General features: G+C 39.0%; 1 protein-coding gene across 2 annotated transcripts in view; it reads right to left on the bottom strand.

Annotated features, from left to right (window-relative positions):
* The window catches only part of vsnl1a (visinin-like 1a), a 114,165-nt gene that overhangs the window by 68,863 nt on the left and 24,638 nt on the right, over positions 1-20,664 (bottom strand). For both annotated transcript variants that reach the window (XM_072561974.1, XM_072561975.1), the window contains exon 2: positions 1,420-1,586. In XM_072561974.1, the coding sequence (XP_072418075.1) occupies positions 1,420-1,581 (162 nt within the window). In that variant the 5' untranslated portion in view covers positions 1,582-1,586. The remainder of the gene's footprint in view (positions 1-1,419; positions 1,587-20,664) is intronic.

Here is a 20,664-nt window from a genome sequence, read left to right as displayed (position 1 = left end):
TAGAGGAGACCACATCGGGAGCAACGGATACAATAAATGATATTAGTGGATGTGCAGGTAAAACTTTGATGGATGTGGAAGGCTCCTTTAGGGCCTTGGATAGAGGTGAGGGAGGAGGGCTGGTTGATTGACACTCTTTTAGGTCTCTAAAAGTTGTTTATTATGGAAAGGTGAGTAAATGTTTATTTTATGTATACTGCGGGCATAGGCATGGAAGGGCCTAGATTTGCATAGAGGGTGATGGGGAAGTTGGGGCGAACATAAATCAGTTTGGTGCTTTGTGGATGGGTTGCGAAGAGTGGGTAGAAAATGTAAAGCTTGGCACAGAGAATATGAAGAACCATGGTGGAATGGCTACAAGGCATAGTTGCGATGATGGGTGAGACAGGCCATAGGAATGGGTAGACAGCACAGTTTGGCATGGAGGCTATGCAGAGCTGTGGGGTTACGTGGAAGGGTTGCCATGGAACGTATGAGAAGCTATGGGAAGTCTTTGAAGAGGCACAGCTTGGCATGAAGATATGTGGGGTTATGGGAGAGGATAGTGGTACATATCTTGACGTGGAGAGCATTAGGGGCCATTGAGGGTGGGGGGGAAGCATAGTTTGTCATGAAAGGAGAATGGTGTGATTCTATGCAAAGGGGTAAAATTCAGGATTGTTTTCTGTCGCATTACTTTTGTACAACTGGGATGAGATCCAGAGCTCTGAGGCAGGTCTTTTTAAACTGCATGCTTCAGCAGCCAGCAGTTCCTAAAGCTGTCACAGAACTCTTTTTGGGGCAGTGGGCCCAACTCCAAAACTCTTCATTCTCAACAATGAAAATGCTGCCTTGTGGACATTTTATTTGTAGGGTGGATCAATGGTAGAGGTGAGAAATTTTGATTCTTAGCATCCACCTTGAAGAATAAAAATCCAGTTCTTGTCAGACAATTTAACTCTCAATTTTCTTTTACTCAATTTAAACAATGGCATTGGATCAGATTGACTGTGAGCTAAGTGTAGTTAATTTACAAACGCCAATGCCAGGAACACCACTGTCACCTGCAACTTCCTATATATCACCATTCCTTAAGTGTTGCTGGATTTAAATTCTGAAATTCCATCCCTAATGGCATTATAGGTCTACCTACAATATACTGTCTGTAGCAGTTCAAGAAGGCAGCCTACTCCCACCTTCTCAATGGCAACTAAGGACAGGCAATGAATGCTGACCCAGCCAGCAATGCCCACATCCCACCAGTGAATTAAAAAAAACACAAAGAACTGTATTATGAATCACTATACAATATTTAACAGAGTATAAAACTTCCCCTGACATTTTTACCAATAGGAAACATATGTAATATCAGCTTGTTTATTTTGACCAATGGAATAATGTCAGCGAACAAACTTGATTTATAATAAAAAATAAACATACCTTTACATACAGTTGCTGGAATTCATCCAGGTTCAGTCTGCCACTAGGACAGTCTTTAAGAAATCCTTTGTACCATTGTTTGAGTTCGTGTTCATTAAATTCTGTGTTCTTCACCAGATCTTCCATGACCTCAGGGGCAAGTTTGCTGTTCTGTTTCCCCATTGTCCCTGAAAAAGACAAGGTACGGCACTTTAAAAGGTAACTAATCGCCATTTTAATTCTGGATTCTCAAGTGCTAGATGCAAGTTTTCAATTTTCCAATGGCAAATGATTAGTTTTATTTGTTATGATATAAATGATAATCAGTAATATGATGGAGAGACAAAGTGATAAAATAATGTACAAATATTATAACAATACATGGCATATTCAGTACTTGAGGAACTATAGTGAAAATGGCACCAAAAGTAATTATTTTCCATTCATTTCATTTATGGCAGAGCTTGAATGCTTGACAGTAAAAAGCAATTTTGCTAGTTGTTCATGGGTAGGAATGCATTTTTTTTTCCCTGACATTTCCTGAACACTGGACTGAATTGTATTGGCCCCATCCACCCATGTGATGGAAATGCTCACCCTGCTCACTAGAAACCCAGCTACTTTAGTGTCTGCTTTAATTGTTTCAGAGTGGGATTTCCAGTCCTATCTTGGAAGTCGTCCTGCCCTACAAATCAGCTAAGTAATCTGATTGGCTGACAGCTCTATAGGCCCAGCCATGCTAGGATTAAACTATGGTTACTGCTGGGATTAAATGCAGTCCCCGAGGAATAGGCTATTGCAGACCAGATTAATAGGCACATTTGGTTGGTAGATCCCACAGACGATGAGAGGAGTCTAGAGTTCAGTTTGAACAAGCAGAATTAAAGATGGGGGGATGTTGTAACTAATAGAATATCAACTTTGATAGGCACAGGGGTCTTTCTTGCCCAAATGTAGCCCTCTCAGTGAAATCTGCCTCCAGCTTACCCTGTCACATAATGCAGCCCTTAAGGATGCTCTTCAATGGTCAATAATTGTTAATTTATGGGTCTCAAAAGGCTTAAGGGCAGTCACCTGCCTGTCAACTTCATGGCTCACTGTAATATGGAAAGCAAGCTGTGATTGGAAAAGTGGTGTCAGTCTTTATATCAGCTCTAACATGTGGCAGGTAGGAAAGTATTGAGAAAAATTCATAACATCCAACCCAACCCAACATGTTCAAATCTGGAAAAATGGTATTGCTGCTGTTTATCAGCCTGGACTTCCACTGACTTGGCTTGCCAAATCTCATGCTTTTGTTGTTTATATAACTGATATATGTAATTGTTTACATACAGCCACGATCAAGGTAATTGATTTCAATAATTAAATGTTCAATTTAAGTTCTACTTCTTCCAATAAATTAGAATTTTATTTTATGCTACAAGAGTATGATGCAAGATTACTTTTTATCGTAGCCTATTCAAAATGTGTCTCTTTACTCAATATAAATGAGTTTGTAGAAGGTTAAAGGGAAATTCAATATTTCTCATTATTTTTAGATATGTTGATCGTTAAGATTTCCTGCACAAGACGGAATAGCTGGTTACAAAAAGCAAAAGTGCAATTCAGATGCAATTTTGAATTAAGATACCAATATAGATATGCAGCTGATCCACGAACAGAATCATCTTGTCACTATTCACAGAAGAAAAGTAGTGAGCTTGGGGACAGTCAAAATTCACTCAATATACTTTGATTTCCAGCAAAGTAGATTGGGAAATGCACAGCCAGATTTTACAGATACACGTGGACCAACTTAATTCCCCAGAAAATTCCATGTGTATCGAGACTTATTCAGGCTGCCACGGGAGAATTTAGTTTGAATGATTACAGAGGACGGCCAAACAAACTGCATCATGCTGTACTGCATGTCCATAACTGTGATTGATCTCGATTACTGTTGCACAATCTCTGGCTACAAACAGCCTCAGATTCACTGCAGAGTACCTTTGCTCAAGCTTAATGGAACTAAATCAAATTGTTGTCAGTTGCAGTTTACTTATTGCAGTACACTGTCAGCCAGCATGTTGTGAAATGAGTTGATGAAATGCTGCCCTTTCTCAGAAAATAAGCTAGTTATTTTTAGCATTCTTATTTTGCAAGGCCTACAACAGTTTTTGTTTATATAATGGCTGCCAAATGAGAAGGTTCCATTTAGGACTGATTATTCAAAAATATAAATCTGGATCCTTTAATATTTATTGTGCAACATTTCCACATATGAAGCACAGACTGTGTGATGAAACCCTCTAATGGATGTTAAAACTTGGAAAAAAATGCAAAGGAAATTTTATTTTAAATAGATAATGAGACTGGTTGAGAGGTCAGAAATCCGGTAGTCTGTTCATGCAGCTGTACCTACTAGAGAACGTTGCTTAGCAGCTTTTTCCCTTTGATCAATTCTATCAATTGCAAAATGTTTATTTCTACAAGTTAAATTGAAGTAAAAAACTAATAGAGTCTGCTACTGATAATGTCTAAATGATTGAAAATTTTATGAGCCTGTTGAGAAATCAGATTTTTCAAGATGTGATGAGTGTATGATTTTCTTTTTCAAAAATGCTTTCCCACACACATTATTCTAACTACTGCATTCGTTAGTTCTGTAAACAGTTGTAATAGGCTTGTCAGTTCTATAGATTGGAATGGAGGGAATAAGGAATCGGGTTTGGGGAGGGGGAAGTGCAGTGAATTGAGTTGAGGCACCTATGACGATATGGGGGCCTTAGGAGATAGGTGGCAGCATGAAGTGATACAAGTTGGTATGGGTGGGGAATGGAAAATGTGTGGGTAGTGAAGGGATGCAAAGGCTAGAGGGCAGTTTTTTTTTGACTGGCTTTTCCAGCACCACATTCTCAACTGTCACTACAACTCGAACACCTAAGTGGGTCTTTTAACCAATGCCCCCATCCTCTTGGCATCCAGCAGACCATATGGCTGCCTCCCAGCACTTTTTAGGTGAGACACGATTGAGTCCAATCATAATCTGCACAACTCTCACGACTCTACTTCTAGGATGAGAATCCAGCCCCAAATTTAAATTAAACTGTTACATCTTTTCCTATTGCTTTTATTCATTCAGTTTGGCACTCAGTTGAAATAGCGATTCTGAAGTGTGGTTGTTTACATAGGGAGTTTTATGGTCTCCTGGCTGAAATCCAATGGTCTGATCCTTTTGTAAGTGCATCATATTGTTTGTGTAGCTGCTTTGAAGAATCTGTTTGTTTACCCAGGGTTTTATGTACTGCTCAATGGCTTTCAACATAATAGGGGTTGCGAGTTTGTTCATAAAATGGATATTACGTGAAAGAGATGAGGATGAGAAATGTTTCTGAAGTGGTCAAGTGATTCAATGGTGTATTATGCCTGGTGTTAGGCTGAAGCATTTTGGGAAAGGAGGTAAGGTGGTTAACCTTGCCCCTTTTGGATTCTGCCCTACTCAAGCTCCTGCCTGCAGCAGCAGAATCACGACTGCAGGATTAGTCCTGTCTCATCATACTTGCCTCCACTATGGAAACCTGGCCAACTCTTTTACAAGGTTCCTTCTCAGCTTTTTTCTCCCTGAATCGCAAAATACTACTTTCCTGTCATTTCGCCCTCGTGAGCATGCTTTCCACCTTCACATTAGTTTTTCTACTTTAGACCAGATAAATATTGCAATAAAGCAATTCAGCTTTGAACTACCTACCCAGTCCCTTAATCTCCCCTCCCCATCATCTTTTGTCAGTTGCCATCAGCTTTTCATGCATCCATTATTTCCTTAAGGCAGATGATGAAAGGGAAAAAAGCAAATATAACATTGAAATGTATCCATCCCTTCTTGACATCTTAATGCATTAATCAATGGGTGTGTCTTGCTTCCAACATGTTTTTCAGAAATACAAGAATGAGGAGAGAAAGAAATAAACAATAAGCAGGCACCATCTTCCCCCGTTTCCTTCAGAAATGCTAGCCAAGAGAATTTCTTTCATGTTTGTGATTAATATTATCCACTTCTGACTGACAATAAAATACAGGTGGAGAGATTTAATTTGCTGAATTTGAAACTAAATTGATCTCTTGTGGTGCAGTGGTAGTGTCCCTATCCTGGATTGGGAGGCCCGAGTTCAAGTCCCACCTGCTCCAGAGATGTGTAATAACATTTCTGAACAGGCTGATTAGAAAGAAAATAAGGGAGAAAACTAAGTTGGGCCCATTACAGACTTTGTACATTAATATCCAATTGACCTCATGAGTGATTTACTAATGGTGGTTTGTAGTTAAAAACAAAAAAAAAGTCATGGTCATTTTGTGATGGATAAAAAAAAAATGGTTATGTGTGATAATACTGCTGGATGGGCTTTGCATATTAATTAGTCAATTGAAAAACATGGGTGATTTATAAGTTGAGAAAAGTAAGAGGTGACTTGATTGAAATATAAAAAAACCTTGAGGGTTTTGACGAGGTAGTTATGGAGAGGATGTTGCCTCTTATGAGTGAAGTTAGGCCTAAGGGTCACAGCAAGGAGAAAGTGGGTACTGCAGATGCTGGAGGTCAGAGTCAAGAGTGTGGTGCTGGAAAAGCACAACAGGTCAGGCAGCATCCGAGGAGCAGGAGAAATGACGTTTCAGGCATTAGCACCTCATCAGGAAATCAGGGCAGAGGAGACGACCTGGGGATACCGTGAGAGAGGTACTCACTGAGATCCTTGTAGAGAGAGAAGGAGAACTTGAAAGAGGCTTTGCAGTAGGGTTGAAATCAACTAGGAGAAAGTGAGGACTGCATATGTTGGAGATCAGAGTTGTGAGTGTGGTTTTCTGATGAAGAGCTAATGCCTGAAACATCGATTCTCCTGCTCCTCGGATGCTGCCTGACCTGCTGTGCTTTTCCAGCACCAAACTCTTGACAAAGGGTGGAAGGAGAGTTATAGCTTCAAAGAGTGATAAGCATGGAATCAGATCCTTCAGACCAACTCAACCATGCCGATGAGATATCCTAAATTAGTCAAGTCCCATTTTCCAGCATTTAGCCCATATTCCAGCATCTAGCCCATATTCCTCTAAACCCTTCCTATCCATATAACCATTGGGATGCCTTTTAGACATTGTAATTGTACCTGCCTCCACCACTTTGCCTGGCAGCTTGTTCCATTCATGCACCACCCTCTGCATGAAAACATTGCACCTCAGGGCCCCTTCAAATCTTTCCCCTCTCACTTTAAAATTATGCTCCCTAGTTTTGGACCTCCCTACCCTGGGAAAAAGACCATGGCTATTCCCCCTGTCCATACCCTTCATGATTTTATAAGTCTCTACAAGGTCACCCCTCAGCCTTCAACGCTGCAGGGAAAAAAACCCTAGACTATTCAGCTTCTCCCTATACCGCAAATCCTTCAATCCTAGCAAAATCCCTGCAAATCTTTCCTGAACCCTTTCAAGTTTAAGAACATCTTTCTCAAGCAGGGAGACCACAGTTGATTCTGGATAGCAATATTCTAAGAATGGCTTAACTAATTTCCTGTACAGCACATCATCCCTATTCCTATACTCAGAGTACTGACCAATGAAGGCAAGCATGCCAAATACTTTCTTCACCACTCTCCTCATACCTAAGACTCTATTTTCAAGAAACTATACATCTGTACCCCTAGATTCCTTTGTTCAACAATACTCCCAGGGCCTTACCATTAGCTATAGAAGTTTTGCCCTAATTTGCCTTAGCAAAATGCAACGCCTCACATTTATCTAAATTAAACTCCACCTGCCATTCCTCAGCCCATTAGCCCATCTGATCAAGGTTCCGTTGTACACTGAGATAACCTTCATCACTGTCCACTAACAATTTTGTTGTCATCTGCAAACTTACTAACCATACCTCCTACAATCACATCCAAGTCATTTATATAAATAATAAAACAGTGGACTGAGCACCGACTCTTGTGACACACCACGAGTAACAGGCTTCCAGTCTGAAAAACACCCTCCACCATCAACTTCTGTCTCTTACTTTCAAACCAATTTTGTATCCAATTGGGTAGCTCCCCTTGATTCCATGTGATCTAAAATTACTAACCAGTCCACCATGCAGAGTTTTGTTGAATACCTTGCTGACGTCCATATACTCTGTCTACCACTCGACCTTCATCAGTCTTCCTGTCACTTCTTCAAAAACTCAATCAAGTTAGTGAGACCACACAAAGTCACACTGATTCTCCCCAATCAGTCCTTGCCTTTACAAACACATATAAGTGCTGTCCTCCAGAATCCCTTCCAACAAGATACCCACCACTGACATCAGGCACACTCATCTGTAGTTCCCTGGCTTTTTCTTACCACCTTTCCTAAATAATGGCATTACAGTAGCCAATCTCCAGTCTTCTGGTTCTGCTAATGATACAAATATCTCAGCAATTGGCCCAGTAATTTCTACCCCAGCTTCGCACAAAGTTCTGGAATGTACCCTATCAGGTTCCAGGGATTTATCTACCTTTGTGCATTTTAAGACATCCTGCATCTCCTCTTCTGTAATATGGACACTGTTCGAGACAGCACTATTAACTTCCCCAAGTTCTTTAGCTTTGATATCCTTCTCCATAGTAAATACTGACATGAAATGCTCGTTTCGTATCTCACCCATCTCCTGTGATTCCAGATATAGATGCCTTGTTGATCTTTAAGGGGTCTCATTCTCTCCCTAGTTACTCTTTTTCCTCAAGGTATTTGTAGAATCTTTATGGATTCTCTTTAACCCTACTCACTAAAGGTCTCCCATCTCCCGTTTTTGGCCTTATGAGTTCCCTGTTAAGTATGCTCTTATTACCCTTATACTCCTCTGGGACTCACTCGATCTCAGCTATCTGTGTCTTTTTCTTGTGCAGAGTCTCAATTTCACTAGTCATCCTGCATTCCCTATACCTACCAGCCTTGACCTTTGCATTAATAGAAACATACTGTCTCTGGAATCTTGTTATCCAGAGACAAGATAACAGTCTCTTTCCACAGTCCCTTTACCTGTCAATAGTCTCTCCCAATCAGCTTTTGAAAGTTCTCGTCTAATACTGTCAAAATGGATCCTTCTCCAATTTAGAACGTTAACTTTTAGATCTGGTCTATCCTTTTCCATAACTGTTTTAAAGCTAATAAAATTATGATCACTCATCCCAAAGTACTCCCCCACAATTCAATCATTTGCCCTGCCGTATTTCCCACAGTCAAGTTTTGCTCTTTCTCTAGTTGGTACACCTACATACTAAAAAAGAAAATTCTAGTCGTTGAATAGTTTTAGTGCAGAGGAAAGAAGATTATTTTGAAGCAAGGGGTAAAAGGATTTTAGGTGTAGGCAGGAATGTGGATTTGAGATTACAATTAGGTCAGCCATGAACCAATTGAATGGTGGAGCAGGCTCAAGGGACTGAACAGCTACTTCTGCTTTCATTCTTATGCTTGTCTACAAGACGCCTTGAAGATAAATCTCAAGAAATGCCACATGTCCACTAGTGACTTGAGAAAATATACAAGAAAGAATGACCTATGGAACAAACTTAAACAATGACACTTTTTTTCCTTTGAACAGCAAGAAACCCAAGCAACTAAAGATGAAAGGCAAGCTAGAAGCACTAGGCAGCTCCAACAAAATCTAAAAATCGCACAACACCAGGTTATAGTCCGACAGGTTTAATTGGAAGCACACTAGCTTTCGGAGGGATGCTCCTTCATCAGGTGATTGTGGAGGGCTCGATCGAAACACAGAATTTATAGCAAAAATTAGCAGTGTGATGTAACTGAAATTATACATTGAAAAATTGATTGTCTGTTAAGCCTTTCATCTGTTAGAATACAGTGATAGTTTCACTTCTTTCATGTGTAAATCACAAAACCCTTTTTTTAAAAGTTGCATTCTTGGGTTAGCCGTTAACAATGGTGATAGCTAGACAATATGTTGAAGGTGTTAGCCCCCTGTGTTCTCTGTCTATGACCTGATGTTTAGATTGAACAAGATTTCTTCTCTATGCAGGATCTCCAACCAACATTGTACACCAGGTACATTGATGACATTTTCTTCCTCTGGACCCATGGCGAGGAGTCACTGATAGACCTATACAGTGACATCAACAAGTTTCATCCCACCATCAAACTCACCATGGACTACTCTCGACTATCTGTCTCATTCTTGGACACGTGCGTCTCCATCAAGGATGGACACCTCAGCACCACAATCTACCGCAAACCCACAGACAACCTCACAATGCTACACTTCTCCAGCTTCCACCCAAAACATATTAAAACAGCCATTCCCTATGGAGAAGCCCTGCGCATACACCAGATCTGCTCAGATGAGGAGGAATGTGACGGACACCTGGAAGTACTCAAGGATGTCCTCACAAGAATGGGGTACGATTCTCAACTCCTCGTCTGCCAGTTCCGACGGGCCACAGCAAGGAACCGTAATGATCTCCTCAGGAGACAGACATGGGCTGCAACTGACAGGGTACCCTTCGTTGTTCAGTACTTCTCAGGGGCTGAAAAATTACGCCATGTTCTTCGTGACCTGCAACACATTATCAATGAGGATGAGCACCTCACCAAGACCTTCCCCACACCTCCACTACTTGCCTTTAAACAACCACTAAACCTCAAACAGATCATTGTTCGTAGCAAACTGCCCGACTCTCAGGACAACTCCATACAACCCTGTCACAGTGGACGCTGCAAGACATGTCAGATTGTGGACATAGATACCACTATTACGTATGGGAACACCTCCCACCTTGTACATGGCAGGTACTCATGTGGCCCAGCCAACGTTGTCTATCTTATACGTTGCAGACAAGGATGCCCGGAGGCATGGTACATTGGGGAAACCGAGCAAAGGCTACGACAACGGATAAATGGGCACCACACAACAATCAACGGACAGGAGGGTTCCCTCCCAGTTGGGGAACACTTCAGTGGTCCAGGACATTCAGCCTCGGACCTTCGGGTGACCATCCTCCAAGGTGGACTTCGGGACAGGCAGCAGAGGAAAGTGGCTGAGCAGAGGCTGATAGATAAGGGTTCATGTCACATTGCAGGTGATCACCATTGCGTGTACACACACACACCACCCCAGACATCCACAGACAGGCAAAGACCCACATGCACACATATATTTTGTGTGGTGAATTTGTACTTGCAGAGTTACATTGCACTTTGCTCAAAAACTGCATAAATTCATGTAGAACTCTGTTATCTCACTTTTTAGATTAGAATCAATCTAAACATCAGGTCATAGACAGAGAACACAGGGGGCTAACACCTTCAACATATTGTCTAGCTATCACCATTGTTAACAGCTAACCCGAGAATGCAACTTTTAAAAAAAGGGTTTTGTGATTTACACATGAAAGAAGTGAAACTATCACTGTATTCTAACAGATGAAAGGCTTACCAGACAATCAATTTTCAATGTATAATTTCAGTTACATCACACTGCAAATTTTTGCTATAAATTCTGAGTTACGATCGAGCCCTCCACTATCACCTGATGAAGGAGCATCGCTCCGAAAGCTAGTGTGCTTCCAATTAAACCTGTTGGACTATAACCTGGTGTTGTGTGATTTTTAACTTTGTACACCCCAGTCCAACACCGGCATCTCCAAATCATGCCAACAAAATCTGGCAGTTCTTCCTTGTCTAGAAAACCACACAAGTCTGCAATTAGGCTCCACAGTCCTGTTAAAACGTGCAACAGATGACTCTACACACTCCATTCTAGAGTTGGCCACCTTTGATATTAAAGGGAAACTGATGATGATTGGGCAACTCAACTTCTGTTCACCACTTAATTTTACTCAATTGTTTAAAGCTAGTACATTTCAATAGCTCTAAGCAGTTTGCTGCACAAAATCATTTTCTTTATGCTTTAGTCAATAAATGTAAACTTAAAAACAGCTTAGCGTGTGCCATTATGTGGTACTCTATAATGAGGTACTCAGGAAAAGTACTTATCAATACTGTAGTTAAATACACAGTTATGGACTGGTCGCTGTTCAATATTTGTTTCACCAAGCCTTCTTTGAAAATCAAACATAATTATTTCATCATTATGGCTGTTGCAAGGTTTTTAACATTCACCATGGGAGTCAACAATATTTGCAGCAGACATAAATGCATCTCAAAAGAATAATAAGGTCTGATTAATTGTCATGTTGTGAAGTTTTTTTAAAAACTCCCACTCTTAAAGCTGGAGAAAAACACTGGCTGACAACCACAATGATTGTTCAAAATTTATAAGATTGCTTTGGTTGACAGGTCAGTAGGTATAACATCTGCTTGTGCAGCATTCGTTGACCTATCCCTTAAAAAATTTTATTATATTATGAAAACCTGGCTGTGTTTCTAAACCTACTCTTATCTCCACTTGGGTTCTGAGGTCACAGTTTGATTGACAGTTTAAGGGGCAGTGTCAGGCAACATCTGAGGAGCAGGGGAATTGTCGTTTTGGGCTGGGGCCCTTCATCAGGATGAAGGGCTCAACTCATCGATGAAGGGCTCTGGCCCAAGACGTTGATTCTCTTGCTACTTGGATGCTGCCTGACTTGCTGTGCTTTTCCAGCAACACACTCTCGACTCTGATCTCCACCATCTGCAGACCTCACTTCCTTCTAGTTTAAGGGGTGGACTGTTTTTGATGTAAAGAATGAACAGAGTTTATATCTCCTAATAAGAGATGCACTAGTTGATACTTAAAATATTTGGATGAGCTTCATGTTTGGGAGACTTTTCATGCTAAAGTGAAAAACACCAGAATGCTCTCATGTTTGTATGTTTTTGATTCATTTCATCTCCACGTCTCCTGAGGTCTGTCTACTGCATATACTAGATAAGTTGGCATTCAGTTGGCATAGTTGGTGTGAGGGGCCAAGGGAGGGAAAGCAGCGATGTGAGTCGGGTTGGCATAAGGGAGTGAGGTTTTTAAGGCTGAAGACCTTAACTACTTTTATTACAAATGGGATAAAGTCCCACAAAATCAATGCAATCAGCCTTAGCACTATTCTGCTCCATTGGCCTTCTAGGATTTATTTTGAGGGTTGGTGGGTCAGACTTCATCCCTCAGCTGCTGCCCAGGAGCAATAAATGAGTAAAATCGAGGTGGGTCAGCCAAGTCAGGAGATATCCAAATGCAAGCTACCCATTTCCATTGCAAAAATCTGGTCTAATATTGCTTTTCATATTTAGAAATCACATGTGTACTCATACGAAAAAACATACTTAAATACATTCCATTTTATTTATAGGTTACTCATTATGTAAAATGTAGGAGTTTTATGAATTTATATTATCCCTCTGAAGCCCTATATACCACATTCAGTTAATAATTCCATTACAAAGACTTTGCATTGGACATTATTAGTAACTAGTGAAAATAATTTAACACCAATATTAAGATAGCAGGAAAAGGAATTGTATTTGAATGTGTACATCTTCCTTTACTAACAGTGCACAATGTAATTTCAAGGTTCCAGAGAACAATGAAAGCCAGGAGAAGTTCCAATTCAGCAATCTCATTGAAACATCATGTCAATAGCATGAACATTAACAAGAGAACTCAAGTATATAATAACTTCCAAATTCTCTAAATTTCCTATCAATCTCCTTTATTGTGATTGCTATAGTTATGTGCACCATATTTCAGCATATTCTTATTATGGACTTTTTAAAAAAATAAACTGAATTAATTTATACAAAAAGACAAGAATGAGCCATTCTGGTGCAGCTATTGAAATGACTGTCTCTGCATTTGGGATGAAATTTCCCATTCAAGAATAGGGTGGACAGGGGTTTTATTCCCAACGCTTATATTATTGGAGTCGACTATCAAAAACTTCAGGCCTCAAATATTCTTTCCATTATAACGTTATAACAGGTGGATACGTTTTGTGATTACAAGCACTGATTTTAAAGAGAACAAACTTTTAGAACCTGGAAATTAAGATACCGAACAAAGGTCAAAAGGCAGTGCAATAAGCAAATCTCCAACTGCATTTCCTTTTTATAAGTATAAATGATCTCTTGCAGACTTCTAGCATGTATCAAATTAGAGAAATGTTACAGTGCAGAAGGAGGCCATTTGGCCCATTGTGTCTGCACCAGCTCTCCAAATGAGCATCATGATTTAATACCATTCTCCTGCCTTTTCCCCATGTTTCCACTGCCTGCTTGAATGGTTCATTTGATTACGCTTCCACTATATTTCAAGGCAGTGCATTCCAGACTCTAACCATATATGTACATTTTTATTCTCATATCGCGTTCACTTCTTTCACAAGTCAATTTAAGCCTATGTCCTTTCATTCCTGATCCTTTTATGAGCAGAAACATTTTCTCCCCACCTATTCAATCTCCCTTCACAATTTTGAAACTTCTATTGGATTACCTTGAAGCCTTCTTCTCTCCAAGAGGAACAGTCCCAATTTATCCACTGTTTCCTCAGAACTGAAGTTTCTCAGCCCTGGAACCATTCTTGTAAACTGCTTATGCAAATTTTCCAAAGCATTCACATCCTTCCAATAACATGGTACTAATAACATAATACTTAATATTATAGCTATTCATGAACTCCTGCACCCTTATTAATAAAGCCCAGGATACTGTATACTTTATTAACTACTCTTTCTACCATCTTGTCACCTTCAATGAGATGTGCACACATATACCCAGTTCACTCTGCTCCTGCATCCCACCTTAACTATTATACTGCTTATTTTATATAATCTGTCCATGGTCTTCCAACCAAAATATATCACCTCATATTTCTCTACATTGAACTTCATCTGCGACCTATCTACTCACCCCACCAATTTTGTATGTTCATTTGAAGTTCTACACTGCCTTTCTCACAGTTTACAAGATTTGTATCATCCACAAAATTTAAAATTTTCTCTTGAACACCAAGATCTACATCGTTATTACGGATATCGGGAAAGGCAATATTCACCCCTGGAGAATGCCACTACAAAGATTCTTCCAGGCTGAAAAATATCCATTAATCATTACTCTCCATTCCGATCAATCAGCCAACTTTGTGTCCAAGTTGTTACTATTCTGATTATTTCATGAGCTATAAGTTTTACTCAACAGAATGTTATGTGTACTGTATCAGTCATCTTCTAAAGGATATAATAATGTAAAGAAATAGAAGCAGGAGTAGGCCCGTCAGCCTCTAAAGCCTGTCCTGGCATTCTATAAGATCATGGCTGATTTCTCCCAGGCTGCAGCTTCTTTTTCAGTCCAGCTTTCCGTAGCCCTCAAATCAATTTTTTCAGAAATCTATCTATCTCTTTAAATACTTGCAGCGATCAAGTCTCTATAACCTGCTGGGTCAGAGAATTTTAGACACTCACTGTGCTCCAAAAGAATAAATTATTTTGCATTTGCATTTTAAATAACTGTTCCCTTATTCTGTGATCAAGCTCCACAGTTTGAGGTTCTAATATTAGTGGAAATATCTTCTCAACATCTAACCTGCCAAGCGCTCTCAGAATCTTGTATGTTTCAATAAGTTCACCCCTCATTCTTCTAACAGCCAATAAATAAAGGCCGAACCTGTTCAGCCTTTCTTAATAAGTCAATCTCTTCATCCCAGGAAATTTCTTTGGATTGCCTCTAATGTCAAGATAATCCTTTCTTAAATACAGGAACTAAAAGTGTACACAACACTCCACTGCAACCTCAACAACACCCTGTACAGTTATTACAAGACTTCCCCATTTTTGAACTTCAACCCCCTAGCAATAACAGACAAAAATTAATTTGCCTTCTTAATTACTTGCTGCACCTACATGATAACTTCTGTGTTACATTCAAAGAATACCTAATTCTCTCCGTGTTGCACTTTTTGGAGTCTCTCAACTTTAAAATACTAGTCTGCCTTTTGATTCTTCCAGCAAAGTGCATGACCTCACACTACATTACCTTAAACTCCATCTGCCAAGCTTTTATCCACTTATTCAACCTAACTATATTCTCCTTGCTGATTGTTTATATCCCCAACACAATATGTCCACCCACTTATTTTTTCTATCAGCAGCAAATTTGGATACATCACACTCCACCCCCTCCACCTAGCCAGAAAGTTCATTTACAACATATCAAGCATTATGACCCTCATTGGCCCTTTGTGTTTTCAAAAAACTTCAGCAAGTTGGCTGAACACAATTTCTTTTGTAGATATTCATGCTGGTTTCTTCCAATCAACCTGTTCCTTTCCCTGTGATGACTAACTCTATCCTGAATTACTGTTCACAGAAGCTTCCTCACGATTGAAGTTATGTTGACTGATCTACAATTGCTTGCCTTATCCTTACGACCTTTTTTTTTCCGTCAAGGGCATCATTTTTGCAATGATCTGGTCTTCGGTAGCTCCAGAGTCTGTGGAAGACTGAAAGATTACGGCCAATGTCCCTGCAATTTCCACTCTCATTTCTTTCAATAACCTTGAATGCAACACACCTGGTTCTGGAGCCATGTCAACTTTGAGCATCAAAGGTCTACGCAACACTTCCTCCTTATTTATTTTGAATCCTTATGGTGACAGGGATTCCTTCTCTGTCACCATAGTCTGGTTAGCATTTGGCTCCTTGTGGAAATATGTTGCAGTAATAACAATTCAATCTGCACCTGTAACTTCCTATTCTTATTTACAATGCATAGGATACTGTAACCTTGATTTTAACTTAATTACATTCTCCCTTACTCCAATTTGACCTGCTAACTTATTACTTTGTATGCCAGTGGTATCTGACTCTCTAGATACTTCAGAACCCTGATATTCTTGCCTAATATTCTCTCTTACTTCCCACATACTATGTTAGCTTAAATCGAATGAAGAATTTAACTCATTCACCTGGAATAAATGGATAGTAATGTGGCCTTCTAACACGATTTGAGTGGAGACTTCTACTGATCGAATGAGATGCCCACCTGCATTGGGAATGAGCCTCCTTAATCTCTGCAAATCTAGGTCCTTGGTCTTAGTTCCGATGTAACTTTAACTTCCTACCTGCAAAGTAGTGGTGATAGTACAACAGAAAAGGCCCTAAAATCTAAATGTTAACTATTATTTTGTGAGCCAAGGTTAAAGTGGATTATTCCTCTGGGCTCGAACAATATTGTGCTAGCATCAACTATACTGAGTAGCAATGAGGTACTCATACTCTACTGACATTTCACTACGATTCAGTCATCAAAATTTATCAGGTCTCCAACAACACAATTGGTCAGCCAGCCAGCTAATCGATGTGTTCAACCATTTGGCAACCCAAGGGCTTAGTGTTTTGAGAGTGTCCATGTAGGTGAGTGACAGCAGCCATCGCTGCCCTCTCCTCAGTTTGGAATTTGGGAACTTGAGATAGATTTACAACAACAGGAATAGTTTAGCATAATCCTGTTACAGGATATTCCTGGACTGAAGATTTTAAGTTTGGTACAATTCATCATTGCTATTCTTTGGGTTCAGTGGCTGAGGGAAAATATAATACATCTGGATGGATAGTGGATTTAATCAATCAAATTAGTACAGGCCCATATGTGCAGAGCTCAAGGCTAAAATAGTCATACACGCATCATCCCTTTCTGCAGCTGAGCATGTTGCTGACTTAGTTCAAATCAAATTATTTGGTACTTTTAGTGATCGTTATCATTGTAAATTACCTGGCAGTTTGTACACTAATGACTATAGATTACATATTGTCAGAAGATGTTATGAGCTAACATTGAATGATTCAAGATATTATTAATGGCAATAATTAATACAAAGATCAGAATATTACTCATGATGACTAATGCATAACAGGAATGATTTAGGCACTAAATAGAGTATGATGGTCATTAAACAGCTAAGGTTGCTGACTACATTCACTGTTGCCTGATCATATTTTGATGAGATGGAATTACAGTAAACACAATGAAACACTTTATGCATCTTATATTTTAATATCATTAAAAAGTCAGATTTAGTACAATCACCATTTCCTTAGTCAAAAACAAAATATTTTTCCTGAAGTGTTTGCAATTAAAGGTATCTCATGTTGTTCCCAATGGTTATTTTCAATGAAAGATTATTAAATATAAGTCTCTACTAAGGAAAGATACTAATGAAATTACTATTAATAGGCTTCAGAATGAATAGAATTACTCAAATAAATATTCTCAAAATTCAGAAAAAATGTGGAGTAAACAGGGATTTTAGTATTCAAACTTATATGTCCCATAGTTCAGTACTTCAGAAATTAAGTATTTGCATACTATGTTTCACACTATATTAAGTTTATTTTGTGAAGCTAAATGCTTAGTTTCTGGTAAATTCTCTGTCAAGGCATAAGCAATGCATTTATTTTCTCACAATGACATAAAATGTTTGTGCTACATTGTGATTATTTGCATAGCTAAGGAGTGGTCATAGAGGTAGGGCAGAACCGAACACAGACATCTTATTTTTTTGTACTAGACCACACATTCACAAAAACTTATTTTGGGAATATGTTGAACTCAATTAAATTCCATAATCCACCACAATGAGAACTTCTCAGGTTGCCAGACTAGTAGCATAACCATTATTTTGTTCAACTTACCACAATTTCATTAGTAAGCATACTGTTTTATGCATTGATATTTCGTAATTCATTCAATGTTCCAAAGAAAAATCCCAACAAAGCAAGTAGCAGATAACAAAGCGTTAAATTATTTATCCACACCTTATTACTAAACCAAATGGCAAATTAAGGAATTAGTAAACTTTGGAAAATAATAACTGGTAGCACATTGTGTTGGTATGTGGCAGAATATGGCATGCATGTTGAGGTTGATTTTGATGGCCCAGAGCCATGTAAACATCTATGCATACAGTCACTTGGCTCTGAGTTGGTTAGAGGCAGTGATACGTAACGACGAGACAGCTTATTGCCTGTATGGGAACATGATTTTTTTTTGCAAATTATTTGTAAAAACATGAGTTAATTAACATTGGCCAACACAGATTTGTTGAAGGCAACTTAACAAAGGAGGAACTGCAACAATATTGATAAGTTACAACAAAGCAGCGATAGAAAGGTTTTGACAGGGCTCATCAGTTTGGACAAATTCAATGGAGTGAGCCAAGGAATAATAACAAATAAAAGACACAGATACCTTGTCTATGGATCTCCAGACCTGTAGCAATGTAGTGCTGGAGAACGTGGATATACATGCACACACATGTGCACAGAGATAAGGGGAGGAGATGGCAAAACCTGTCCAATCACGCTCAATAAATTAAAAGAGGCAGTATCATGTTTTGCCTAGTACTGAACTAAATTATGGCACTTAAAATTGGGTACCAAGGATAGCAACAGTGGAGACAAGAAAACAACTCAAATAACTCAAATAAGCAAAATTAATCCAGGAGGGAGTAAATTGTGAAGGAGCAATGGAAACTGCCATCTTGCTACTTCCTAGGCTGATAAAGACAACTACAGTATTATCAATGTCATTCCATTACATACATAAATCCTTTTGATTTTGTCCAAGATCAGATGGCCAGGAAAAGGTTTTGATGCAGTTAGAGTTCAGTCAAATGTCCACACAGCTCGCTCTTCCTCTCTCTTTACATGGACTAAGTTCCCTTGTCAAATGCAGACAGCTAAATACTCAGCTATCAGTTTTTGCAGGATAGAGCTATTCAGGCTCATGGAGTGACCTCAGAAGAGCTTGGGGAATATAAAGTTTGCCATCTCTGAAATCGCAGAAATGATAAGCTGACAGACGATGCAAACTTGTATTGATGGTTCTTGGCAAATATTGCGCATAGTGCATCAAGACACTATCAAAGGGAAGTGTTTCATATGTGAATGTTCCAAAACAAAATATATATTATAGAAAGGAACAAATAAAGCTTCTATAACAATTAACTGGATTCTGTTTATTGACATTGAATTTCACATACTGGTATCAATTTGAATTAATGTGTCCTTATGCTTAAAAGGACCCTTAGGCCACAATTTCAAAAGTTTGTTTCCCATTAGAAGTAGGACAAGGACAAGGACAAAGCACAGGACGTTTTTCAAAATATTGCTAATATTATTAATTGCATAGACAGATTCAGTAAGCTGTAAACATCACTACACTGTCAAAAATCACACTCATACGCACACACTCATGTGCACACACACACAATCTCTCTCATACCCGCACGCATACATATAAGTCTATAGGGTGAATTTACTTTTGGAGAACTGTATTTGCAGACACATTCTACTTTACTCAAAAACCATACAATCTGTAGGCAGCCAATGCACGCAGTCAATCCATGTAACATTTTATAAATTCCTACTTTGGAAACAGAACCAGTTTGACTTAAGATTGGGATAGGATAAGGACTGACTCTAGCCTCACACCTTTAATACATTGTCTGAGCTGAGATGTCACCTTTTTAAATAAAACCTTAAATTATCTCAAGAATGTGACTTAAAAGAACTTCTGGGATTTACGTATTAATGAACCAAAACCTATAACCCATTCTAAAAGATGAAAGACTTAACAGCAATCTAGGTTTGTTCAATATATTCTTACAGTTGCATGACACTGTAATCTTTTGCTATAAATTCTGTGTCTTGTGATGCTGCTCTACAGCTACCTGATGGAGGAGCAGTGCTCTAGAAGCTAGTGCTTCCAAATAAACCTGTTGGATTGTAACCTGGTGTTGTGTGATTTCTAACTTTGTCCACCCCAATTCAACACCAGCACCTCCACATCAAAGAATGGGACATCATAGCCTGGTCATGTTACCACAATTTATCATAAAATTATATGACATGACATTTTACCTTTGAGTTCTCATCTTGTCAACTCCCATTCTCTGAGTGCAGGTGTAGATAAGAATGCATCAATTAAAAGCTACATCAGCCGTCTTTTTTATAGGGTCGGTGAAAGCAAAACATTTGAAGAATTCATGTCTCTTGCAGCTTCTTGCAGATATTTTACACTGGAGCATTTTGCATTAAGTAACCACTTAATTTCCTGGGAATGGCATTCTTCCTATGATGATGATTAGAGGCTTCAGTATTAAGCACCAAATTTCTTCTGAAAATCAGACTAACTCTTTTCTCTTAAAAACTGTTACAGAAGAAATTCCACCTGATAAAGTTATTTCCCAGTCAATATGAGATCTAAATAAAATAAAATTTCTTCTTTAAATAGAGGAACGGGATTTCCATCAAAGCTACTGGGACA

This window comes from Chiloscyllium punctatum, chromosome 3 (assembly GCF_047496795.1).
Source record: "Chiloscyllium punctatum isolate Juve2018m chromosome 3, sChiPun1.3, whole genome shotgun sequence".
Taxonomy (NCBI): Eukaryota; Metazoa; Chordata; class Chondrichthyes; order Orectolobiformes; family Hemiscylliidae; genus Chiloscyllium; species Chiloscyllium punctatum.
Note: the sequence above shows the minus strand (reverse complement) of the source record. Positions and strands in the feature narration are given on the sequence as shown.